General features: G+C 48.9%; 3 protein-coding genes across 6 annotated transcripts; 2 read left to right on the top strand and 1 right to left on the bottom strand.

Moving 5' to 3' along the window:
- Nucleotides 1-1,742: 1,742 nt before the first annotated feature.
- NR1I3 (nuclear receptor subfamily 1 group I member 3) lies at nucleotides 1,743-14,542 on the top strand. The gene is made up of 10 exons (XM_058442916.1): nucleotides 1,743-1,812; nucleotides 6,499-6,641; nucleotides 8,058-8,197; nucleotides 8,677-8,807; nucleotides 10,871-11,040; nucleotides 11,258-11,397; nucleotides 12,735-12,880; nucleotides 12,976-13,092; nucleotides 13,276-13,396; nucleotides 14,282-14,542. The coding sequence occupies exons 3-10, from the start codon at nucleotides 8,091-8,093 to the stop codon at nucleotides 14,409-14,411; spliced, it is 1,062 nt and encodes a 353-aa protein (XP_058298899.1). The 5' UTR covers nucleotides 1,743-1,812; nucleotides 6,499-6,641; nucleotides 8,058-8,090; the 3' UTR covers nucleotides 14,412-14,542.
- On the bottom strand, nucleotides 14,499-18,151 carry TOMM40L (translocase of outer mitochondrial membrane 40 like). 4 transcript variants are annotated; one of them, XM_032161186.2, is made up of 10 exons: nucleotides 18,075-18,151; nucleotides 17,607-17,855; nucleotides 17,256-17,323; nucleotides 16,862-16,954; nucleotides 16,475-16,576; nucleotides 16,223-16,328; nucleotides 15,903-16,025; nucleotides 15,709-15,785; nucleotides 15,389-15,491; nucleotides 14,499-15,253 (listed from the first exon to the last, which is right to left on the bottom strand). In XM_032161186.2, the coding sequence occupies exons 2-10, from the start codon at nucleotides 17,719-17,721 to the stop codon at nucleotides 15,114-15,116; spliced, it is 927 nt and encodes a 308-aa protein (XP_032017077.1). In that variant the 5' UTR covers nucleotides 17,722-17,855; nucleotides 18,075-18,151; the 3' UTR covers nucleotides 14,499-15,113. The 4 variants fall into 4 exon arrangements, with proteins under 4 accessions (XP_032017077.1, XP_032017078.1, XP_032017079.1 ...); XM_032161187.2 differs by lacking the exon at nucleotides 16,475-16,576; XM_032161188.2 differs by lacking the exon at nucleotides 16,223-16,328 and having other exon boundaries at nucleotides 15,903-15,999; nucleotides 18,075-18,138.
- A 2,414-nt stretch (nucleotides 18,152-20,565) lies between these two features.
- On the top strand, nucleotides 20,566-21,912 carry APOA2 (apolipoprotein A2). The gene is made up of 4 exons (XM_032161191.2): nucleotides 20,566-20,599; nucleotides 20,769-20,844; nucleotides 21,154-21,286; nucleotides 21,682-21,912. Exons 2-4 carry the CDS (start codon nucleotides 20,793-20,795, stop codon nucleotides 21,797-21,799), a joined length of 303 nt encoding a protein of 100 aa, XP_032017082.1. The 5' UTR covers nucleotides 20,566-20,599; nucleotides 20,769-20,792; the 3' UTR covers nucleotides 21,800-21,912.
- Nucleotides 21,913-24,428: the final 2,516 nt, after the last annotated feature.

Consider the following 24,428-nt stretch of genomic DNA (forward strand, 5'->3'; position numbering starts at 1 on the left):
TATAGGCACCACCACCACACCTGGCTATTTTTGCATTTTCAGTAGAGACAGGGTTTCACCATGTTGGCCAGGCTGGTCTTGAACTCAAGTGATCCACCTGCCTCGCCTCCTGGAGTGGGCATGAGCCACCATGCCCGTCATGTCTCAGAATTTAAAAAAAAAAAAAAAAAAAGCTATGAAAGGCCGGGCGCGGTGGCTCACGCCTGTAATCCCAGCATTTTGGGAGGCTGAGGCAGGTGGATTACGAGGTCAGGAGTTCAAGACCAGCCTGGCCAATATTGTGAAACCCCGTCTCTACTAAAAATACAAAAAATTAGCCAGGCATGGTGGCATGTGCCTGTAGTCCCAGCTACTCAGGAGGCTGAGGCGGGAGAATCGCTTGAACCCAGAAGGCGAAAGTTGCAGTGAGCCGAGATCAAGCCACTGCACTCCAACCTGGGTGACAGAGCTGTGAAAGACAGCAGCTAGGCCGAGTGCGGTGGCTCACACCTGTAACTCCAGCACTTTGGGAGGCAGAGGCAGGTGGACCACCTGAGGTCAGGAGTTCGAGACCAGCCTGACCAACATGGTGAAACCCAGTCTCTACTAAAAACACAAAATTAGCCAGGTGTGGTGGTGCATGCCTGTAATCCCAGCTACTTGGGAGGCTGAGGCAGGAGAATTGCTTGAACCCAAGAGGCAGAGGTTGCAGTGAGCTGAGATCATGCCACTGCACTGCACTCCCAGCCTGGGCAACAAGAGCAAAACTCCATCTCAAAAAAAAAAATTTAAAAATTAAAAAAGAAAGCAGCTAAAAGGGAAATAGAAATGTATTCAGATAATAGTGCTAGCAAAATGCCTGGCACAAAGTAGATACCCATTACATATTTATTGAATGAATGAGTGTGCTCATTCACAAACAATAGCATATGATGTTGCATGAAAAGAGCATGGGTTTGAAATCAGATCTTAATTTGTATCCTAGTCCATTTACTCATTCCATAAATATTCATTATATATGCTTGGAGCACATAAGATCCTAAGGATCCCCAAATGACAGGTGCAGCCCTTGACTTCATCAACTCACGGTTGATTAACAGAGTTAGAAAGAAACAGACAGTTGTTCTGCAATGTGATAAGTGCTGTGACAAATTTGTGTACAGAGGTGTAGATCTATTAGGCTCACAGAGGTGATCTGCTCTACCCAGGCCTGAAGGACCAAGAGGATCAGGAGGATCAGGGGAGGAGGGTTTGAAAGTAAGGGTGTGTGAGGTGATTCCAACCAGAGGGAACAACAAGGGTAGATATTCAGAGGTGAGTGAGCACAGCTTGTTCAGGGAACTCTAAATGCTTAAGCTCATCTAGAGCCAAAGTGTGATGTGCTAGGTCAGGGGAGGGAAGTGGGGACAGAATAGATGAGGCCAGAGTGATTAAATAGAGGCCACATCACAAAGGACTTTGTGTGACATGCTAAAGAGATTGGATTTTATCGTGAAGGTGATGGAAAGCAAATGAAGAATTTTAAGCAGGGGAGAGACATGATCAAATTTGCATTTTAGAAATAGCAACAGCATGGAGGATGGGTTGGAAGGAGATGAGGCTGGGAGCAGCGAGAATAATTGAATAGTCTACTGCAGCAGTAAGTGAAAAATGATGAGGGCCTAAACTCAGCTAAGAGGTAGTGGGCATGTAGAGGTCAGAAGACAGGAATGACAGGTCATGGCATTTGGTCATTTATAGGGAGTGAGGGAGAGAAAGGAGACTAGGTACTCACCAGTTTCTGGTTTGGCATCTGGGAGAAGACAGCAGTAAAACGGGAAGGAAAGGAAGAAGGTAAGAGAATGAATATGTGTTGATTTCCTTCCATGTTTCAAGCACCATGTAAAGAATTTTACATTTTACTACTTTATTACTTTGTTTAATCTTCACAGCAAACTTGGATAATGAGTGTTATTAACCCTTTTTTTTTCCAGGTAAGAAAACTGAAATTCAGAGAGCTTAACCCATCAGGTCACAATCCTCACAGGCGTTTTTCAGACCCTGGCCTGGAAGAGGCATGTTGGAAGAGGGTGAGGGTATCAGTTAACCCTGAAAGCCTGTTCACCATGGATGCCAGGGGCATCCTGCAGCAGATTCCACTCTCCATCTGCTTTACAGCAGAGACCCTGAAGCCAGGAGAGGGTTTCTGTACACAGAAGAGCAAACTCAAAGCAGTCTGTTCCCAAGGCAACCCCATCTCAAAGAACTTCAAGGTGGACTTCTCCAAGAAGAACAAGGCTTGGTGTAATCCCTGGCCCCAGGTGAAGGGCAGCCCTGGACCAGAATATCTTTCTAGCCTAGCCTGTCCCTAAGCATTCAAAGCTGATGTAGGAAGAGGAAGTATGCCTCCCTTCCCTGGTCCAGTATTGGCTCAGCCTGATGATATCTGATTCCCAGGGCCCCATGGAGCTGGGTCCCAGTCATGTCAAACAATTAGAGAAGTGGCAAAAAATAAGTAATTCAACTAGCAAGAGCCAGTCAGAATTTGAATCTAAGTCTATATGACCCTAAAGCCCATGTTCTTTCCACTTTCTCATGTTGGAAATTAGGTAATACAGGAGAAGTTAGTTTGTGGGGGGTTGACAATTCAATTTGAGACATATTGAATTTGAGGTGCCTATGTGACATCCAAGTGGAGTCATCTAATAAACTGTTGGGTATATTGGCCCTTGTATAAGTTATCTAAACACTCTGAGCCTCAGTTTTCTCATCTGTAAAATGATGATATTACCTATCTTAACAGTGTTAACATAGGCAAGGATTTTTACATAGTACTCTGCTCATACTGGGTACACAAGAAGAATAAATTAAGGGAGCAATTAATACCTAGAATATTATACATAATCTTTACCACAACCTTAAATCAAACATTTAAGGTTTGATTATAAATTTTCTTTTAAGACCTAGGAATTCAATTTATTTATTCAGTCTTCATAATTAATCTAGAAGTGTCTCTGTAGTAGGGACTCTTTTTTCTCTCCTTCTGGTGCCTAATCATGAGTGGACACTTGATAACTTATTGCTGGAGTAAATTGTCAACTGTGAAAATGGATTGGCACACAAGTATGGAGAGCCCTTGTCCTCCTCCTGTAGTCTCTCTCCCAATTGGCGATACTACCATCCACTCAGTCACCCATGCCAGAAACCTGGAGTCATCTTTAATTCCTCATCCTCTTTCTTAATCCAGGCACTCTAGTAGTCACTAAATTCCAATAATTCCACTTTCCATGTATTTCTCAAAACCCTCTCCTCCCCTACATCCTTCCACTATCCTAGCTCTGGCTTAATCTTCTCTTGCCTAAATTATGGCAATAGCTTTCTTTCTTTTTTTGGGGCGGGGGGAGGGTGGGGGACAGAGTCTTGCTCTGTTGCCCAGGCTGGAGTGCAGTGGTGCAATCTCGGCTCACTGCAACCTCCAACCTCTGCCTCCCAGGTTCATGCCATTCTCCGGCCTCAGCCTCCCGAGTAGCTGGGAGACGCCCGCCACCACGCCCGGCCAATTCTTTGCATTTCTAGTAGAGACGGGGTTTCACCGCGCTAGCCAGGATGGTCTCGATCTCCTGACCTCATGATCCGCCCACCTCAGCCTCCCAAAGTGCTGGGATTACAGGCATGAGCCACTGCACCCAGCAGGCAATAGCTTTCTAACTGGTCTCTTTGCCTTCAGTCCTGCCCCTTCAAATCCAACAGCCAGCAGAGTAAACTATCTAGCATATAGATATGACAATGTCATTTCACAGCTTTCTCTTTCAAAGTTTCCTGATGGACTCAAAGTGTTTAGCCTAACACATGAGGTCTTCTGTGATCTGCCTACATCTCAGCCTTATATCCCATATAACCTCTCCAGCCTTATCTCTTCCCACTCCCAGCCTGAAATGTTATGCTCCAGCAAGAGAGGCACATCTGTGGTTCTACCATATCTACCTTTTTGTATCTGGCTTCTTGACCATCTCAGGTTGCACCCTCTGCCTGAACTGCCTTTTATATTCCCCCTAGCTAACTCATCATTACGCTTTAAAACTCAACTCAAGGCCGGGCGCGGTGGCTCACGCCTGTAATCCCAGCACTTTGGGAGGCCGAGGCGGGCGGATCACGAGGTCAGGAGATCGAGACCACGGTGAAACCCCGTCTCTACTAAAAAAATACAAAAAATTAGCCGGGCGTGTTGGCGGGCGCCTGTAGCCCCAGCTACTCTGAGAGGCTGAGGCAGGAGAATGGCGTGAACCCGGGAGGCGGAGCTTGCAGTGAGCCGAGATTGCGCCACTGCACTCCAGCCTGGGCGACAGAGCGAGACTCCGTCTCAAAAAAAAAAAAAAACTCAACTCAGTTGCCACACCTCCAGAAAGCCTCTCCTGCCTCTTCAACACCCCTTTGCCAAAGCAGAATTAGGTGCCCCGCTTTTTCAGTGCCATAATGCTCTGTGCATGGCACCATCATCGATCTGACCATATTTCTTTATATCTGTGTAAAGGTCTGTCTCCCCCATTAGCGATTAAAATTCATGAGAGTAGGAGAGCATCTTACTCATCTTTTAACTCTAGTATCTTAAGACGTAGGTGGATTCCTGGTCAATATTTGTTGATTGAATAAATTAGTATGAATTGTCAGAGTCACAAAGACACCAACAGATACATACACATAAATATTCTTACCATTTCCCAAGGAACAGATCCAAGCATCTGTGCTCTCTGGAACTCAGTTTATTTCAAAATGCAAAGTTATGCATAGTTAGATGCTATACCACTTGAGATTAGAGGTTCTACCAACTCATTCTGGTAACCTAAACAAGGATCTTTTTAACTCAGTCTGTCTGTCTGTCTCTCTCTCTCTCTCTCTCTCTCTCTCTGTGTGTGTGTGTGTGTGTGTGTGTGTGTGTGTGTGTGTGTGTGTGTGTTGTGTGTGTGTGTGTGTGTGTGTGTGTGTGTGTGTGTGTGTGTGTGTTTATGACTCCAGCCTGCACTTGGAGTTTTAACTCATCTTTAGAGAAACATTAATTATAATTTAATGCAACGAAAGAAGCAGAAGACATAATAGCAAAACAAAGAAAAATAGGCCAGGCACAGTGGCTATTATTACAGGCGCATGCCTATAATCCCAGCACTTTGGGAGGCCGAGGCAGGCAGATCACGAGGTCAGGAGTCCGAGACCAGCCTGGCCAACATAAACTCCATCTCTACTAAAAATACAAAAATTAGCCGGGCATGGTCACTCTGTCACCCAGGCTGGAGTGCAGGGCTGCGATCTCGGCTCACTGCAACCTCTGCCTCCCGGGTTCAAGTAATTCTCCTGCCTCAGCCTTCCACGTAGCTGGGAATACTGGCGCGCGCCACCATGCCAGGCTAATTTTTGTATTTTTAGTAAAGACAGGGTTTCACCATGTTGGCCAGATCTCTTGATCTCACGATCTGCCCAACTCGGCCTCCCAAAGTGCTGGGATTACAGGCATGAGCCACCCCACCCAGCCAAAAAAATATTATTTTTTAAAAATAGTACTCTTTACTATTATTATTATTGTTATTATTATTGTTGTTGTTGTTGTTGTTGTTGTTAGAGATAAGGTCTTGCTATGTTGCCCAGGTTGGATTCAAATTCCTGGGCTCAAACCATTCTCTACCTGTCTCCAGAGTAGGGGGGATGTACAGGGCATGTCACTGTGCCCTGTGGTCACTCTGATTTAGTTCTCAGCCCTCCCTAGTTAGGAAGTGAGAGGGCTCTTTCCATGAGCTCTTAATTAGATCCTAGTCTCTTAGTCTCTCTCTCTCTCTCTTTTTTTTCTTTTTTTAGATGGAGTCTCACTTGTTCTGTGCCCAGGCTGGAGTGCAGTGGCATGATCTCAGTTCACTGCAACCTCCACCTCCCGAGTTCAAGCGATCCTCCCACCTCAGCCTCCCAAGTAGCTGGGATTACAAGTATGTGCCACCATGCCTGGCTAATTTTTGTATTTTTAGTAAAGACAGGGTTTCACCATGTTATCCAAGCTGGTCTCGAACTACTGACCTCAAGTGACCCGCCTGCCTCAGCCTCCCAAAGTTCTGGGATTACAGGTGTGAGCCACCATGCCCGGCCCCTAGTCTCTTAAAAAATTTTTTTGGGGGAGCCTTGTGGAACTGTTACACCTCTTCTTTTAGTACTGACATACTGCATGTGAAAAAGCTTGCTGTCTGTCTGCCTGTCTCTCTCTCTCCCTCTCTCTCCCTCTTCCCAGCTTGTTCAGGATCTCTGTACACAGAAGGCTGCAGATGTAGCCTTAAACTCAGCAACAGGGAAAATCTCGATGAGTCTAATAAGCAGCAGCTTCCAATGAGTCACAAGGTTCCCACCCACCAGAGTCCCTCCCCATGTGCCACCAACCAGCACTTTTGTCATGCTGGGAAAACCTCCCACCCAGGCCTTTGCCCTGGGTCCAGGGTCTGTGCCCTAACCCCACAGTCACTGAGAGCAACTGGAGGCCACATAAGACAGACATCTCTTGTTTTCCAGATACTAAGGGTCATAATCCCTAACTCCAATCACTGGCAACTCCTGAGATCAGAGGAAAACCAGCAACAGCGTGGGAGTTTGGGGAGAGGCATTCCATACCAGATTCTGTGGCCTGCAGGTGACATGCTGCCTAAGAGAAGCAGGTAGGAAATCTGTTGGAGGCCAAAGACTAAATGCAATAAAGCACAGATAATGCTGGGGGCTAGGCATAGTGGCTCACGTGTGTAATCCCAGCACTTTGGGAGGCCAAGGTGGGGGGATTGCTTGAGCCCAGGAGTTCAAGACCAACCTGGGTTACATAACAGACCCCATCTCTACAAAAAAGAAAGAAAAGAGGCCATGTGCAGGAGCTCACGCCTGTAATCCCAGCACTTTGGGAAGCCAAGGTGGGAGGATCGATCATTTGAAGTCAGGAATTTGTTTTTTTGTTGTTTTGTTTTGTTTTGTTTTGTTTTGTTTTGTTTGAGACGGAGCCTCACTCTGTCGCCCAGGCTGGAGTGCAATGGCGCGATCACTGCAATCTCTGCCTCCCAGGTTCAAGTGATTCTCCTGCCTCAGCCTCCCGAATAGCTGGGACTACAGGCACGTGCCACCATGCCCAGCTAATTTTTGTATTTTTAGTCGAGATGGGGTTTCACCATGATGGCCGGGATGGTCTCGATCTCATGACCTCGTGATCTGCCCACCTCGGCCTCCCAAAGTGCTGGAATTACAGGCGTGAGATACTGCGCCCGGCCTAAGTCAGGAATTTGAAACTAGCCTGGCCAATATGGTGAAACCCCATCTCTACTAAAAATAAAAAATTAGCCGGGCATGGTGGCAGATGCCTTAATCCCAACTACTCAGGAGGTGGAGGCATGAGAATCGCTTGAACCTGGGAGGCAGAGGTTGTAGCGAGCCAAGATTGCACCACTGCACTCCAGCCTGGGTGACAGAGCAAGACTCAGTCTCAGGGAAAAAAAAAAAAAAAGGAAGAAAGGAATAAGAGTGGGAGGGAGGAAGGAAGGAAGGAAAAGAAAAAAATATCCTGGTGTGTTGGTGTAAACCTATAGTTCCAGCTACTCAGGAGGTTGAGGCAGGAGGATCCCTTGAGCCCAGGAGTGTGAGGTTACATTGAACTATGATGCACTCCAGCCTAGGCAACACTAGGCAACAGAGTAAGACTAGAACAAACAAATAAACAAAACAAACAAACAAACAAAAAAACCAACCTGGGCAACATGGCAAAACCCCATCTCTACAAAAAATAAATAATAAATAAACAAAAATTATCTGGACATGGTGGTCCAGACCTGTAGTCCCTGCTACTCAGGAGGTTGAGGTGGAGGATTGCTTGAGCCCAGGAGGCGGAGGTTGCAATGAGTGGAGATCCAGCCTAGGTGACAGAGCGAGAACTTGTCTCAGAAAAAAAAAAAAAAAGAAAAAAAAAAAACACAAAAGATAATGCTTGGGATCAAGTCAAGGACATGTTTGGTTTGGTTTGGAAAGAGACTCTCTAGAAGGGACAGAAAAGGGTCAAGGGTGGCCCAAAACTGACTGCTGACCCCTCCTACATTCAGGAGTCTGTGACAGCCACCCCAACATCTGATGTCATGGCCAGTAGGGAAGATGAGCTGAGGAACTGTGTGGTATGTGGGGACCAGGCCACAGGCTACCACTTTAATGCGCTGACTTGTGAGGGCTGCAAGGGTTTCTTCAGGTGAGTCTCCTCCCCAGTGGAAATAGCCCTCCAAACCAAACTCCCTGTCAGTCAGCCTTTACACCCTCACTGGTGCCCAAGCCTGTCCAGCTACATTACTCCTTTATCTTAGAGTCTAACTACCCTGTGGCTGGCATCCTACATCTTGCCAAACACATCACTGTATAAACTGGTGGCATAACAGAGGGAAAGCTGAATGTTTGTCTGATGGACACAGCCCATTAGTCAAGAGCACTTATTATGTACCCACTGCCTGTGAAGCACCTAGCTAGTACTACATCAACTAGGCTTTCCAGAGTGATCCTGTGTTGCCATGGAAATGCTTGAGATGTGTTGGACGCTATCCACCCCTGGGGACCTTTGGGCACAGATCAGATTAGTCCATTTCACCAGATTCCCAGGTCTTTTAGAGCATGTCATCTCAGCCCCTCACCTATCCATCGCATCCCAGACTCTAACAACATCTCTGTGTCTCACAGGAGAACAGTCAGCAAAAGCATTGGTCCCACCTGCCCCTTTGCTGGAAGCTGTGAAGTCAGCAAGACTCAGAGGCGCCACTGCCCAGCCTGCAGGTTGCAGAAGTGCTTAGATGCTGGCATGAGGAAAGACAGTGAGTCGGCCCCCTACATCCCAAGAATCCATTGACTGTGTCTGTCTGCTTTGTCCTTGTTCCCAACAGTGCGTTCTCTACATAGCAGGCACAGTACTCTTTTTGAAACTAGTTGGTTTATGTCACTATTCACTCAAGACCTCCAATGGCTCCCCATCTCAAAGTACATGATCTCATGATCTAGCTCTCCTACACCTTTCAGACTTTATTTCATACTCTTTCCCCCGTACTCAATCAATTCTAGCCACACTGACATCACTGTCATTCTTAGAAACACCAAGCACACTCTTCCCCAAGGCTTTTCCACTTGCCATTCCCTCTACCTGAAATGCTTTTCTCCTAGATATCCACATGGCTAGTCTTGTCTTTTCTTTTCTTTTCTTTTTTTTGATGGAGTCTCATACTCTGTTGCCTAGGCTGGAGTGCAGTGACGCCATCTCGGCTCACTGCAACCTCCACCTCCTGCGTTCAAGTGATTCTCCTGCCTCAGCCTCCTGCATAGCTGAGATTACAGGCATGTGCCACCACACCCAGCTAATTTTTTGTATTTTTAGTAGAGATGAGCTTTCACCATGTTGACCATGCTGGTCTCAAACTCCTGGCCTCAGGCGATCTGCGCACCTCTGCCTCCCAAAGTGCTCGGATTACAGGTGTGTTTTTTATTTTCTATCTCTTGAGTATAGTGCCTGTCACCTAGTAGATGCTCAATAATTTAATTAGTTAATGCTTTCTCTGTGCCAGGTAACTGTGCTATGCTCCCAAAGGATGATATAACTGGGGCTCACAGAAGTTAATTTGCCCAAGTTAATTCAACTAAAAACTTGCGTAGGCCGAGCACAGTGGCTCACGCCTCTAATCCCAGCACTTTGGAAGGCTGAGACAAGAGGATTGTTTGAGGCCAGGAATTCAAGACCAGCCTGGTCAACAGAGTGAGATGCTCTCTCTAGAAAAAGAAGAAGAAGGAAGAAGAAGTTGTACAGTCAGTATTCAAACTCAAGTTTACCTGACTCCCAAACACTTGCTTTTCCCATATCACACGATTCTCACTATGGAAGAATGAAAGGAAACTGTAGAAGTCAAAGGATCTTGGTCTGAATTCAAGATCTTGGTTCGATCTTGGATCTTTTGTAGAAGTCAAAAGATTTTGGTTTGAATTCAATCTATATTACTTATTTTGTGACCTTGGTCCTGTCACCGGAATCTAAGCCTGTCTACATTTCTAAAAAATGTGATTGGGCTAGGCGCAGTGGCTCACGCCTGTAATCCCAGCATTTTGAGAGGCCAAGGTGAGTGGATCACTTGAGGTCAGGAGTTCGAGACCAGCCTGGCCAACATGGTGAAACCCTGTCTCTACTAAAAATAAAAAATAAAAAAAAAAATTAGCCGGGCATGGTGGTGGGTGCCCGTAATGCCAGCTACTCAGGAGGCTGAGGCAGGGAGAATTGCTTGAACCCAGCGGTTGGAGGTTGCAGTGAGCCGAGATTGCTCCACTGCACTCCAGCCTGGGCGACAGAGTGAGAAATTCCATCTCAAAACAAAACAAAACAAAACAAAACAAAATATATATATATATGATGAATACCAGCCCTGCCTATCCTGGGGTTGTTTCATTCAGTGGGATTTAACCTCAGAAGTTTTGAAATTTTGCTAAAACATCAGATAAGGGTTTATTTGAAAGGACTATTTGATTATTTTTGAAGGACTATTTGAAAACATCACATAAAGTGATGCTCTAGGTATCAAGACCCCTCCCTCTACACTGTTTCCCCAAAAGCCCTCGCACCTTTCCTCACATCTTTCCTACTTTCCTCGCCACCCTTCCCTTCTCCCCCATGGTACAGTTTTCTGCTGCAGTTCTTCACAGGTTGGTGGAAGTGTATAGGAACCCCCTGCCTCCTGGAGCCTCTAGGACTTTCGCCAAGCCCAAGAAAGTCTCAGGAATTCCCCCCACTGCCCCCATCCTTCGTTGTGCAGGGCGGCTGAGGGGCCCCAGATCAGGGACTAGCAGAGAGAAGTGTTCTGCTGGTCTCAACAGCTTTGTCATGATTTCTTGCCCGGCACAGTGATACTGTCGGCAGAAGCCCTGGCATTGCGGCGAGCAAAGCAGGCCCAGCGGCGGGCACAGCAAACACCTATGCAACTGAGTAAGGAGCAAGAAGAGCTGATCCAGACACTCCTGGGGGCCCACACCCGCCACATGGGCACCATGTTTGAACAGTTTGTGCAGTTTAGGGTGAGCACCGACAGGATTTGGGTTGGAATACAACTAAAAGGGCACCCAAAAAGGCTGAAGGAGAGGGGTGTATGCCATGCACCAATACTGAGGACGGATCTCCAGAACCCCAGCCTGAGCAGGCTTCTCAGCAAGGAACTCTTCCAAGATAAGGCTGGCGAGGCCTGAAGGAGGGCCCTAGGGCCAGGGCCTCTAGCTAATGTTCTGATCATTGCAGCCTCCAGCTCATCTGTTCATCCATCACCAGCCCTTGCCCACCCTGGCCCCTGTGCTGCCTCTGGTCACACACTTCGCAGACATCAACACTTTCATGGTACAGCAAGTCATCAAGTTTACCAAGGACCTGCCTGTCTTCCGGTGAGTGACCTCCCTTCATCTTTCAGGAGGCAAACACTTCAGTAAGTTGTATATCCACCCCAAAAAGTCACTGACTACAAATTAACACATGCCTCAGCCTTTCCAAGCATTAGGTCTTGAATTCCCAGCTTTGTTTTTAAATGTGCCAATCAGAACTGGGAGTTCTTCTCCATCTCTGAAGTACAGGCTTGCATCTAAACTGCCCTTGAGGTGCCGCACAGTGGCTCACACTAGTAATCCCAGCACTTAGGGAGGCGGAGGCTGGCAGATCGCTTGAGTCCAGAAGTTTGAGACCAGCCTCAGCAACATGACAAAACTCCAACTCTACAAATTACAAAAATTAGCTGGGCATGATGGTGGGTGCCTGTAGTCCCAGCTACTCAGGAGGCTGAAGTGGGAGGATCACTTGAGCCCAGTAGGTTGAGGCTGCAGTGAGCTGAGATAGTACCACTGCATTCCAGCCTGGGTGACAGAATGAGACTCTGTCTCAAATAATGAAAGCTAAAAATAATAATAATAGGCCAGGCACGGTGGCTCATGCCTGTAATCCCAGCACCTTGAGAGGCCAAGGCGGGTGGATCACTTGAGCTCAGGAATTTGAGACCAGCCTGGCCAACATGGTGAAATCCGTCTCTACTAAAAATACAAAACTTAGCTGGGTGTGGTGGTGGGTGCCTATAATCCCAGCTTCTCAGGAGGCTGAGGCAGAAGAATCACTTGAACCCAGGAGGTGGAGGTTTGCTGTAGCCAAGATCAGGCCACTGCACTCCAGCCTGGGTGACAGAGCAACACTCTGTCTCAAAAATAAATAAATTAATAATAATAATAATAAAGTGCCCTTGTCGGCTGGGCACAGTGGCTCACACCTATAATCCCAGCACTTTGGAAGGTCAAGGCAGGAGGATTGCTTGAGCCCAAGAGTTCAAGACCAGCCTGGGCAACATAGTAAGACTCCATCTTTACAAAAAATAAAAATATATAAACAAACAAAAAATTAAAAAGTGGGCCGGGCGCGGTAGCTCACGCCTGTAATCCCAGCACTTTGAGAGGCCAAGGCAGGTGGATCACCTGAGGTCAGTAGTTGGAGACTAGCCTGGCCAACATGGTGAAAACCCGTCTCTACTAAAAATACAAAAAATTAGCCAGGCATGGTGGCACATGCCTGTAATCCAAGCTACTTGGGAGGCTGAGGCAGGAGAATTGCTTGAACCTAGGAGGCAGAGGTTGCAGTGAGCAGAGATCGTGCCACTGCACTCCAGCCGGGGTGACAGAGCAAGACTCTGTCTCAGAAAAAAAAAAAAAAATTGAAAAGTGCCCTTGTTTCCTGCTTTCCACAGTTCCCTGCCCATTGAAGACCAAATCTCCCTTCTCAAGGGAGCAGCTGTGGAAATCTGTCACATCGTACTCAACACCACTTTCTGTCTCCAAACACAAAACTTCCTCTGTGGGCCTCTTCGCTACACAATTGAAGACGGAGCCCGTGGTGAGATGGTGCTAGAGCAGTAGGGGGCATGTGTGCTCATGGTACAGTATGTGGTCAGGTGACCTAGAGGCTCCTAATCCTAGTATCTCCCGCAGTGGGGTTCCAGGTAGAGTTTTTGGAGTTGCTCTTTCACTTCCATGGAACACTACGAAAACTGCAGCTCCAAGAGCCTGAGTATGTGCTCTTGGCTGCCATGGCCCTCTTCTCTCCCGGTGAGCATCTCCCAAAGCCCAGAGCCTTTTGCTGCACCACCTCTGCCCAAACACTCAGTTCCTTGAGTCCATCCACCCAGGCCTTCTAGCCTAGCCGTCAAACCTGCAGACTAGGTCTATCCCAGCCTCAGTCCCCGGGGCACCACGCAGGCCCACCCCTGCCACCCACCTTGTCCTTCCCAGCTCCCTATCTTACAGACCGACCTGGAGTTACCCAGAGAGATGAGATTGATCAGCTGCAAGAGGAGATGGCACTGACTCTGCAAAGCTACATCAAGGGCCAGCAGCGAAGGCCCCGGGATCGGTATGGTGGGACACTGAGGGCCTGAAGGCCACACCAGGGCAGGAAGGGGTTGGCGAAACATTGAGCTTGGGAAGAATGTTTTTTACTGTCCTTTCCTTAGGGTATTCAGGTATCTTGGGGTCTAGTCCTTCCCCCTGGCCATCCCTATCTCACATCATTTCAGCATCCAAATTGCTGTATTTGGATACTGCTGTTTCATCTCACTTTTTCCAGACTTTTTTTTTTATTCAGCATAGATGGAAAGTAGTAGCTCAGAGGCTCTGGGTAATAGCATTCCTGAGATCGATGACATCCATTACCTCACTAGTCCAACTTCTCCAGACTAACGCAGACTTTTCTCTTCCCTTGGCCTTTCCTCTCCTCGCCATTGGGCCAATTCCTTTGATTTTCCATTTCCCTTGAAGTTAGGGCCATTCACAGTTTCATGGTCAAAGCCAGTTCCAGGTTCGATAGTCTGTGATTTATCCAGGCTCTGAGGTATGCACCGCTTCTGTTTTGCTCGTTCCTCCAAGAGCTAGTTTGGCCAGAAAGGGGATGCTTTATACCATAGAACACATCCACCTTCTAGAACCTGCTCTAGAAGGCCAGGCCCTCAGATTCCACACAGTTGGAGTTCTGGCCAAGTCTGGAGCTTTCTTCACACTCGGCCCTCAGAGCTCTGGGTTCAGAAAAAACTGAGCATGGTGAGAGAAGACAGTGTCAGACCGAGGCCCCCGGAGGACCTTTGGAACCTCTGATAGTCTGTCATACCAGAGCATGATTTTCTCTAATGTTCAGACCTGGCTTCACTGAGGAATAGTTCAAGGGATCAGGGCCTAAAGACAAGACTCCCAACTGCCTTATTTCCCTCCTGTTTTCCTGGCAACCCCACTACTTCCTCCAAAGGTTTCTGTATGCGAAGTTGCTAGGCCTGCTGGCTGAGCTCCGGAGCATTAATGAGGCCTACGGGTACCAAATCCAGCACATCCAGGGCCTGTCTGCCATGATGCCGCTGCTCCAGGAGATCTGCAGCTGAGACCAGGCTCACTTCCTTCCCCAGCTCACCTGGGACACCCTGGATACACTGGAGTGGGAAAATGCTGGGACCAAAGATTGGGCCGGGTTCAAAGGGAGCCCAGTGGTTGCAATGAAAGACTAAAGCAATAACTGCCTCTTCATGTGGTCATGGGGATAGTGGGGGTGACCATAGGAACAAAGTTGTTCTCTGGAAGCACAGAAGATGGGAAGGAGGAAACCTCAGGGCTAAGAGGTAAAGAAGCTCCTTCTGGGAATGGGTGGGCCCCACTTTCTGAGACCAAACATCTAGCCCTTCAGCCCTACTTTTCCAGCCTTGGGAGGCTCTGGGATGGAAAACAGGATGGTCAGCTAATCCCATGCAGGATTAACCAAAGGGAAAGGAAGAAGGAAGCCTGAGGGCAAGGGGTGCCAGGGGGAATTCAGCCATACCCCTTAATCCTTCCCCCTTAGTCCACAGCCACAAGAGCATGGGGAAGGTGATATTGGGGCTGGTAGCAGAGGGGGGATCCTCAAACCTCTGCCTCATCAACAGCCCCTGTGGCAGCTCCAGTTCTGAGGAGGGCATGGTCCTGTCCGCCACTCTGCTCCTGGGTCCTAGAGATCACCCAGCAAGGTGGGCTCTGGAGAGGGGCCTAGTCTCTGGCCCTAGGGCACCTGACTCAGAGGTTCCAGCTGCTGTGGGGGCTGGCTCTGGACAACCTCAGCCCACAGTGATGCTGAAGCCACAATGGAATCTGTTGCGCCAGTGATTGAGGAAGGCTCCAAGGGCTAGGGTGACAGGCAGAGGGGGCATCTTCTTCTCCAGCACAGCACCTACACACCAGTTACTATCCACCAAGCCTGTTGGGGGAGAGAATACCCACTAGATTATTTAATAGGGATTGGAGGAAATAGTCACCAGAAGTAAGGTCGAGCTTCCCTCCCTCTGCATCCCCCATTCCTCAGCATAGCCAAATGTCTCCCAATAACCCTCACCTCTAAATACCATGTTGGCCTGGGGCAGAGTCAGGTGGTAACCAAAGGAGAATGTTGTGTCTTGTAGCCTTGTGTTTGCCTCAAACTCCACTCCAACCTGAACCTGAGAACCATGGGCAAGGATGAGAGAGAGATCAGTATCAGTGAAGACCAGAAGGGTCCTGATGGGGGATCAGCAGAATGGAGGCATGCATGGAAATATATACACAGCGTGAGCGTGGTAGGAAGAAAAATAGGTCAGCAGGGCGATAGAGGTCCAGATGAACAGAAGTTCATGACTGACTTGCTGACAAGGAGGGAAATGAGATCAGAGGTCTCACCTGTTCATTTGCCCTGTGGTAGTAACTTGCATGGGCCCCACCCGATCCCACATTCAATGTAGCTACCCAGTGTACAGCTGTAAAATCCAAAGTACAGAGGGAAAGGAGTGTTAACTGTAGCATAACAAGGGCCAGGAACCCCAGAAAAGTCCAGAATTGCCCCCCCGCCACCACTACTTCACTTCGCCCCATACCTGAGTACTTCCCAGCCAGTGTCAAGATGGCCCCCTCTTCGCCTGGCCGCCGGTGATAAACTAGCTCTCCTCCCAGCACCAGCCGATGAGTGAGGCTCTGCAGGAAGTGAGCAACCATGATCACTGTGGGGGAATGGGGAGACATGGAGTCAGTCATAGAGACAATATCCAGACCTGCTCCGTCACCCCCAATAACTGCCACCCCAGCCTGCCCAAGAAGTTCCTTTTCTAAACTCCAAACTGTACAGAAGATGAAGAGGCATAGTAACATTAGCAAATGGGCAGCCAAGATAAAAAGAACTACTGTCCCAGTTCCTCACCCGACTCCCCAATCAGGTCAGGATTTCCTAGGGTCAGAGTGGCTGTGTAGTCATCTCCCCGATACTCGCCATCAAACTGCCATGTCAAGAACTTGGCCTGCTGCGTCTGGGTGGCAAGAGCAAGAAGTAAAATCTCCCTCCCTCTTTATGATCATTATAGACTCTGCTCCTCCTTCCAAGCCCTCAGAGCAGGAAACCCGTGGAGGAGAAAGAGGAAGTGCCTCAGGGGATGGAGGCAGGAACTGTGGTCACCTGGAAGACAGCCTTAGCTCGGAGCCGCTCTGCCAAGAGGAGCAAGACCTGGGCGTTCAGGCTGCCACTGCTGTCCATATCCCCTACCACAGTGGGGAACACCTGTGGAAGGGTGTACACAGTGTTAAGGCTGAGCCGGATGGCACCACTCAGCCTAAACCCAAATATAGAACTTCATTAAGAGTGCACAGCGCCCCCTGATGGAGTCACAAAGACACACTCTGGGCTCTTCACAGAAAATGTTTCTCTACCCTCTCTCATTCAGAAGAGACACAGAGAATCAGGTTACGGCCCATTCCTCCCCATAACACATACAATTCCTCTTCCTCCAGATCTGGGTCCCAGATTGGTTTTTAGGGAGATGACCCAGGTGTGTGGAGCCCTCACCTCAGTGGGACTGAGCTGCCAATCCCCTGCATAGGCCGCATGGAGGTGATATCCCGGCAAGCCCAGGGCACTCATGTGTATAGTGTGAGCCACCTGAGGAAAGAAGAGTCAGTGGAGAAAAGCGCATTCCTGCTCCATTTCAATCCCTTATCCCACCCTTAGTCTTTTCCCCATCCAGAGGGCCTCTCAAGAATCCCAAATATTGCAACATATACAGAGAGGGTCGTCGGATTAAAAGCAACAAGTCCCACAGGCACAGAGGTAAAGAGAACCCCACATCCTCCCTCATTTTTCCCACATAGACTGGCTAGGGCTGGAGTACAAAGGAAAGGAGAAGATGATCCAGGGACAAGAAAGGGGGAATAGTAAGGAGGGACCAGAGAAGTGGGAGCACCTGGAAATGGCTGCTCAGAACCTTGTTGACAACGAGCTTCACGCCCTCCATCTGTGCTGGGAATACATCTGAAGTGGGTAGGGGAAGGGAAGGAATAAGCACAGACAAAGAACCCCTACCCCAAAAGGTAGTCTCCCCTTTCAATCCCACAGGGAACACTTTGGAGGAATTAACCTCCTTTCAAGTCCTGCAATGAAATGCTTCACTTCATTTGGGCACCTGATCCTCCCTGAGGCTGCATGCCCCAGCTGTGATCTCCCCTTTCCTGCTCCCATCGCCGGACATCCGGCATTCAAGACCCTCCACTCCTCTGCCCCTTCATCTTGAGACTCCCAAATGCCAAGTTCTCACCTTTGCATAGCCGGTGCAGCTCATCGAAGCTCCCAGGGTTTGGCAGGGGTTCCTCTCGGCGGGGGCTCCGGCGAGGCAAAGTCCCCATTGGTGCCAGGCCCAATGTGTTCCCCATTTTAGTCCAGAGGACTGGGAAGGGCCGGGGTTAGCCTGTGAAAGGACGCTATTGCCCCTTTACCCCCCAACGGGCCCCACCCCTATTATCCGGCTCCCCAGTCTCAGAAACTTCCACATGGTCCGACGCTACACCTGGAACAGGAAGAGTAGGGAAGGAGAGCACTCATGGAGAGACAACCCTAGGCACAACTCCCGCCCCATCTTTGATCTCTCACCCCCACCTGTCACCCTTGTCCTCTCTCCCTTTCTCTGATCCTAGTCCCCATCACAGACCTCACCTAGCTCCCTAGTCTCTCTATTCTTCATTCCCAGGCCCCAAGACCAGGCCTGCAATGGTGCAGTATCCCTTACCATCTCAGACCATCATGCTGCCCCTTTCCCCCCGGCACACCCCGGTCATCTTGATGGGGGCAGCCATCTTGAGTGATGGCAGAACTGCAGCTTCACGGTGCATTCTTAGCGTGGCCGTAAGCGCCATCTTTGAATCTGGCAAAGAAAGCTGTCAAAGACCCAACCCACCCCTGATTGGGCCCCGCGTAATCAATGAAAAAAAAAAAAAAAGCCTCGCTATCTACCATGGGCCAATGGGAAGGGAGGAAGAAAATGAGTGGCAGGTCTGACGGCCCAAGAGCTTCAACCCTGGAGCTGCAGAGGCGGGCAGGACTTGATTGGTGGCCCCTTAGACTTAAGTGGAAGGCTTTAGATCACCAGGCCTCTCCAAGGTCGGAAAAAAACTTGTGAGCGTGCAAGACACTAGAGGGAGCATCTTGTAGCTTGGGCCACTGAAGCTCCTTCCACCCATGTAGTTTCACCCATGAGAAAAGTGAAACTACAGCTTGTAGACTGGCATTGTGTGAAGGGTGGCAGAAAGAACGATTATGAAGACTTCTTTGAAACCCTGGTTCATTCCTGTCGCTCCCCTCTCCCCAAAGAGCCCGTGGGAAATCCTCCTCACAGCCCTCCACAGCACACCTCCAAATGAGTACTACTCATTAAGCGCAGCACTCCCTAGAACAGGGACCCACCCTTCTCTTCTGGAGGTCTACATCTCTCGAAGTCCCCGCTCTTGACCACTTGGTGGAATGGAAACGGCTGTGAGAGTTTGGCGCAGAGGAGTAAGTTCTAGCAGAACTATTCGCTGAAACAGCTGCTCTGTGTATTTAACCCTTCCTTCCCTGAGTCCCCAGGCAGAGTTGGCAAATAAAATCTAGGAATATGGAGCCTGGCCCCCAAAGGCACTCCATCCCAGGACCAGGGACAAGCCAAAGGGCTGACCTCAAGCACTAAGCGCTCCACAGGGGAATAATTGAAAATGGAGTGAGAGTTCTTGGTCTTGGAAGGTGAAGGGTGGGAGGAGGGAGAAGATTAGGAAAAATAACTAATGGATATTAGGCTTCATACCTGGGTGACGAAATAATCTGTACAACAAATCCCCATGACACAAGTTTATGTATGTAACAAACTTGCACATATAGGCCGGGTGCGGTGGCTCATGCCTGTAATCCTAGCACTCTGGGAGGCTGAGGCAGGCGGATCACCTGAGGTCGGGAGTTCAAGACCAACCTGACCAACATGGAGAAACCCCGTCTCTACTAAAAATACAAAATTACCCGGGCGTGGTGGCTCATGCCTGTAATCCCAGCTACTTGGGAGGCTGAGGCAGGAGAATCGCTTGAACCCGGGAGGTGGAGTTTGCAGTGAGCCAAGATCGTGCCATTACGCTCCAGCCTGAGCAAGAAGAGCAAAACTCCATCTCAGGAAAACAAACAAAAAAACCTGCACATATACTTCTGAATTTAAAACAAAAGTTAAAAAACAAAGATTTCTTGGTCTCTGGTCACTACCTCCCTCATTAGCTCTGCGCCTCCACTCTCACCTCTCAGGAATGTTCCATACTCAGCGAGTATGCTTGTGGGGCAAAAGGGTGAAAGATACAAAAGCTTCTGATCTCTATTTAACTGATTTCACCCAAATGCTTTGAACCTGGGAATGTACCTCTCCCCCTCCCCCACCCCCAATAGGAGTGAGACAAGGGCCAGGGCTATTGCCCCTGCTGACTCAATATTGGCTGATCACTGCCTAGAACTGATAAGGTGATCAAATGACTAGGAGCCTTCAACCTTTACCCTGGCAGAAGCCTCTTATTCACCTCTTTTCCTGCCAGAGCCCTCCATTGGGAGGGGATGGGCGGAAGCCGTTTTCTGAATTTGTTTTACTGGGGGTAGGGTATGTTCACTGATCAGCATCCAGGTCATTCTGGACTCTCCTGTTTTCTCCCCGTCTCATTACACATTAACTCAAAAACGGACAAAATCATTTACACTTGCCCTCTTACCCGACCCTCATTCCCCCAACCCCCATAGCCCTCAACCCTGTCCCTGATTTCAATTCCTTTCTCCTTTCTTCTGCTCCCCAATATCTCTCTGCCAAGTTGCAGTAAAGTGGGATAAGGTTGAGAGATGAGATCTACCCATAATGGAATAAAGACACCATGAGCTTTCCATGGTATGATGGGTTGATGGTATTCCATGTCAGAGCTTTCCAGAGAAATAACTTGGAATCCTGCTTCCTGTTGCATTCAAGTCCAAGGACCTCAGATCTCAAAAGAATGAACCTCAAATATACCTGAAGTGTACCCCCTTAGCCTCCACTAAGAGCTGTACCCCCTGTCTCTCACCCCATCACCATGAGTCTTCCATGTGCTTGTCCTCTCCTCCCCCATTTCTCCAACTTGTTTATCCTCACATAATCCTTGCCCCACTGGGCCCATCCATAGCCCCTGTCACCTGACAGGGGGTGGGTAAACAGACAGGTATATAGCCCCTTCCTCTCCAGCCAGGGCAGGCACAGACGCCAAGGACAGAGACGTTGACTAGGTAAGATAAGGAGGCAAGAGGTGTGAGCAGCATCCAAAGAGGCCTGGGCTTCAGTTGTGGAGAGGGAGAGAGCCAGGTTGGAATGGGCAGCAGGTAGGGAGATCCCTGGGGAGGAGCTGAAGCCCATTTGGCTTCAGTGTCCCCCCAACCCCCACCACCCTCTTCCTAGGCCGCCTTCCCCACTGCTACCAACATGAAGCTGCTCTCAGCAACTGTGCTGCTTCTCACCATCTGCAGCCTTGAAGGTGAGTGTGATATGGAGAGGGGGCCAAAAGGGAGAATGTGCTGGTAGTTATAGCTACCTATCTGCCTGTGCTCTTATATCCAGGTCTGGCAACCAGAGGGCTCAAAAGGAAGATCATTCCCTCTCTAAAGCCCAGAAAACCCATCCAAAGATCTGGCTGGATACCTTTTCGGGGAGGGGGCAGAGAGCTGGGGTGGGTACTGGCAGAGGTATGGCAGGAGGCCAGGATTCATTGCTGTGGACCCAGCTGAAAAGAGTGTGTGTGTGTGTGTGTGTGTGTGTGTGCGCGCGCGCGCGCGCGCGTGTGCAGGAGCTTTGGTTCGGAGACAGGCAGAGGAGCCAAGTGTGGAGAGCCTGGTTTCTCAGTACTTCCAGACCGTGACTGACTATGGCAAGGACCTGATGGAGAAGGTCAAGAGCCCAGAGCTTCAGGCCCAGGCCAAGTAAGTCTCAGGACAAGGAGTTCGGGGGCTGTGGAACTGTGGAGAGAAAGAAGGGAAGATGAGAGGTCCCACAGAAGACAGAACCCAGGGGTGGGTATTAGGGCAGATTAGGCTTAAATTGTAGAGAAAAAGTCCTTCATCACCCAAAGATCCCATACGTCTCTTAGATAGAGAGGAACAGCAAGAACTGGGCCTTGAAGTTCAGTCTCTAGGGTCTGTTCCTCTACCCAGCAAGGGTCTTGACTCTACTCCTACCTAGGGGCTTTGCCATGCGATGGACCAGGCACTAGAGTTTGGGGACCTGAGTCAGTCTGCTCTGACCTCCCACCACCACAAAGGCCCCTGCCAGTGCTTAGGGTCCCTCAGATTAAACTCTAATCCCCTCACCTATCCAGGGCTTACTTTGAAAAGTCAAAGGAGCAGCTGACACCCCTGGTCAAGAAGGCTGGAACGGATCTGGTTAACTTCTTGAGCTATTTCGTGGAACTCAGAACACAGCCTCCCACCCAGTGAAGTGTCCAGACCATTGTCTTCCAACCCCAGCTGGCCTCTATAACACCAAATGGCCAGGCCTAGAGCTCCTCTCTCTACCCACTCTTTGCTGCAATAAATGCTGAATGAATCCAGCTCTGAGCCTGGTATGTTTGGGGGACTGGGAAAAGTAGAGGAGTAAGGGAGGAGAAGAGGAAGGAAAAGGAAAAATCTGCTTCTAGAAGGAGAGAAGTTTGGGTGTGGAGGGTTGAAGAAAGGATTGAAGACACAACTGATGAAAATGACAGGATGAGGGTGCCATGATTCTTCTCCAAACCCAAAGAGTCTCCTACAGGCTGGGCATGACTCTACAGAGGAACACTAAAGAGGCTTTGCGTTGCACACGGAACTAGGAGAAGGAAAGATTCACAAACTGAATCCCTCGATTTCTGGAGGTCATAGAAAATGAGGGTACCCCGGTGGAGCGCAGTGGCTCACACCTGTAATCCCTGCACTTTGGGAGGCCGAGGCAGGTGGATCACTTGAGATCAGGAGTTCCAGACCAGCCTGGCCAACATGGTAAAACCCCGTCTCTACTAAAAATACAAAAATTAGCCAGGTGTTGTGGCACATGCCTGTAATCCCAGCTACTCGAGAGACTGAGGCAGGAGAATCGCTTGAACCCAGGAGGCAGAGGTTGCAGTGAGCTGACATCATGCCACTGCACTCCAGCCTGGGTGACAGAGCAAGACTCCGTCTCAAAAAAAAAAAAAAAAAAAAGAAAGTAAAGAAAAAAAGAAAACGAGGATACCCCTCAGAATTTCCTGTTAGTCATTCCATGAAGAAAAGAAAGCTTCCCAAGGTGTCACCCGAGACCCTCCTTTCCCTTCTGAGCCAGGGGAACACTGTGTTTCCCCCTTTCCCACAATAAAAGACTTGAGTTTGCTCCTCTCCCTAGAAGTGCTCTAATTTCTCCATTTAAAACCTCTTATCTAGACCAAGTACCGAGGCTCACAGCTGTAATACCAGCACTTTGGAAGGCTGAGGTGGGAGAACCACTTGAGGCCAGAAGTTCGAGACCAGACTGAGAAACACAGTGAGACCCCCTAATATATATATATATTTTTTAATTAAAAACAAAAGACCAGCTGGGTGCAGTGGCTCACATCTGTAATCCCAGCACTTTGGGAGGCCAAGGCGGGCAGATCACCTGAGGTCAGGAGTTCGAGATCAGCCTGGGTAACATGGTGAAACCTTGTCTCTACTAAAAATACAAAAATTAGCCGGGAGTGGTGGCACATGCCTGTAATCCCAGCTACTCAAGAGACTGAGGCAGGAGAATCGATTGAACCCGGGAGGTGGAGGTTGCAGTGAGTCGAGATCGCACCATTGCCCTCCAGCCTGGGCACCAAGAGTGAATCTCCATCCCAACAACAACAACAAAAAAAACCTCTTAGACACTGCCTGTGGAAGACCCATTCCAAGCCTTTCCTCCACTGCTATCCAGGCACTATTCATAGAACTAGTCTGGTAGCCATCTTGGAGCCTGGAAGTAGTAGCTGTGGTAGCCATTTAAAGGCCTGGCAAGTATTCAATTTGGTGGACATGTGGGACTAGAGAAATTTTGGGAGCTGTGATACCTGGATTAAATGAAAATGGAATGGAAATCAGTCCGGGTTGATGGGGAAAGACTTACAATCCCAAAAGGCAGAGCAAAAGAAAATGAAACATTTTCCAATAAAAGTTTATTCCCACTTTATCTTTAAAAGAGTTACTTCCAGGTCAGCCTCAGTGGCTCACACCTGTAATCCCAGCACTTTAGGAGGCCGAGGAGGGCAGATCATGAGGTCAAGAGATCAAGACCATCCTGACCAACATAGTGAAACCCTGTCTTTACTAAAAATACAAAAAAATTAGCTGGGCATGGTGGTGCCTGTAGTCCTAGCTACTCGGGAGGTTGAAGCACGAGAATCGCTTGAACCCTGGAGGCAGAGGTTGCAGTGAGCTGAGATCATGCCAGTGCACTCTAGCCTGGTGACAGAGGGAGACTCCATCTCAAAAAAAAAAAGTTACTTTCCTACCCTGGCTCATTTCTCTTATCTCATCTGAAATCACCTTTCCCCTGCCAGACACTGGAGATGGCTCCAATTCCTTCCAGATATTGATCAACCTCCTTCATCTGGCCTTCAAGACCCTCGCCATTCATGACTACTCACTACCCTTCTCTTTCTCAATATCTGCTTCTTCTCATGTGGCAAAATGTGCAGAGACGAAAGTGATCTCAGTCGGTTCCTTGCAAGGTGACCATGGACAGGTTAATTAACTTCAAAGAGCCTGAATTTCCTCACAGGGTTAATTGGCAGATCAAATGGTACAATAAGCTGGAAAATACTTTGAAAAGTGCAAATCACTATGCAGTGTGAAGTGTTGTGCAGCACTGTGGAGGTTGGGGGTTATGCTAGGGGTAAGCTTGGAGTCTCTAGACCCATTCTGAAAAGACCGTGGGTCACGAGTAGGACTGGCAGCATCTCCTGAGGTTTAAATTTTTCCAGGCAAATATTCCTCGTAGCTCTGAAAACAGGATAGGCATTGACAGGGCCTTCACCACTACCCATGCACTTGAGGGAGATGACCCCCCATTTGGACCCAACTTATTTCCCTTTGCCTTACC

Source organism: Hylobates moloch, unplaced genomic scaffold, assembly GCF_009828535.3.
Source record: "Hylobates moloch isolate HMO894 unplaced genomic scaffold, HMol_V3 SCAFFOLD_8, whole genome shotgun sequence".
Classification (NCBI taxonomy): Eukaryota; Metazoa; Chordata; class Mammalia; order Primates; family Hylobatidae; genus Hylobates; species Hylobates moloch.

What these genes read in the sequence shown, in the direction of transcription:
- NR1I3 (XM_058442916.1), top strand. Translation starts at nt 8,091, where the DNA reads ATGGCCAGTAGGGAAGATGAGCTGAGGAACTGTGTGGTATGTGGGGAC. An exon ending in GGCTGCAAGGGTTTCTTCAG is followed by an intron (nt 8,198 to 8,676) that starts GTGAGTCTCCTC and finishes TGTGTCTCACAG; the next exon opens with GAGAACAGTCAGCAAAAGCA. An exon ending in AATTGAAGACGGAGCCCGTG is followed by an intron (nt 12,881 to 12,975) that starts GTGAGATGGTGC and finishes TATCTCCCGCAG; the next exon opens with TGGGGTTCCAGGTAGAGTTT.
- TOMM40L (XM_032161186.2), bottom strand. Translation starts at nt 17,721, where the DNA reads ATGGGGAACACATTGGGCCTGGCACCAATGGGGACTTTGCCTCGCCGG. An exon ending in GGCAGCTCAGTCCCACTGAG is followed by an intron (nt 16,577 to 16,861) that starts GTGAGGGCTCCA and finishes ACCCTTCCACAG; the next exon opens with GTGTTCCCCACTGTGGTAGG. An exon ending in ACTGGCTGGGAAGTACTCAG is followed by an intron (nt 15,786 to 15,902) that starts GTATGGGGCGAA and finishes TGGATTTTACAG; the next exon opens with CTGTACACTGGGTAGCTACA.
- APOA2 (XM_032161191.2), top strand. Translation starts at nt 20,793, where the DNA reads ATGAAGCTGCTCTCAGCAACTGTGCTGCTTCTCACCATCTGCAGCCTT. An exon ending in CACCATCTGCAGCCTTGAAG is followed by an intron (nt 20,845 to 21,153) that starts GTGAGTGTGATA and finishes GCGCGTGTGCAG; the next exon opens with GAGCTTTGGTTCGGAGACAG. An exon ending in GAGCTTCAGGCCCAGGCCAA is followed by an intron (nt 21,287 to 21,681) that starts GTAAGTCTCAGG and finishes TCACCTATCCAG; the next exon opens with GGCTTACTTTGAAAAGTCAA.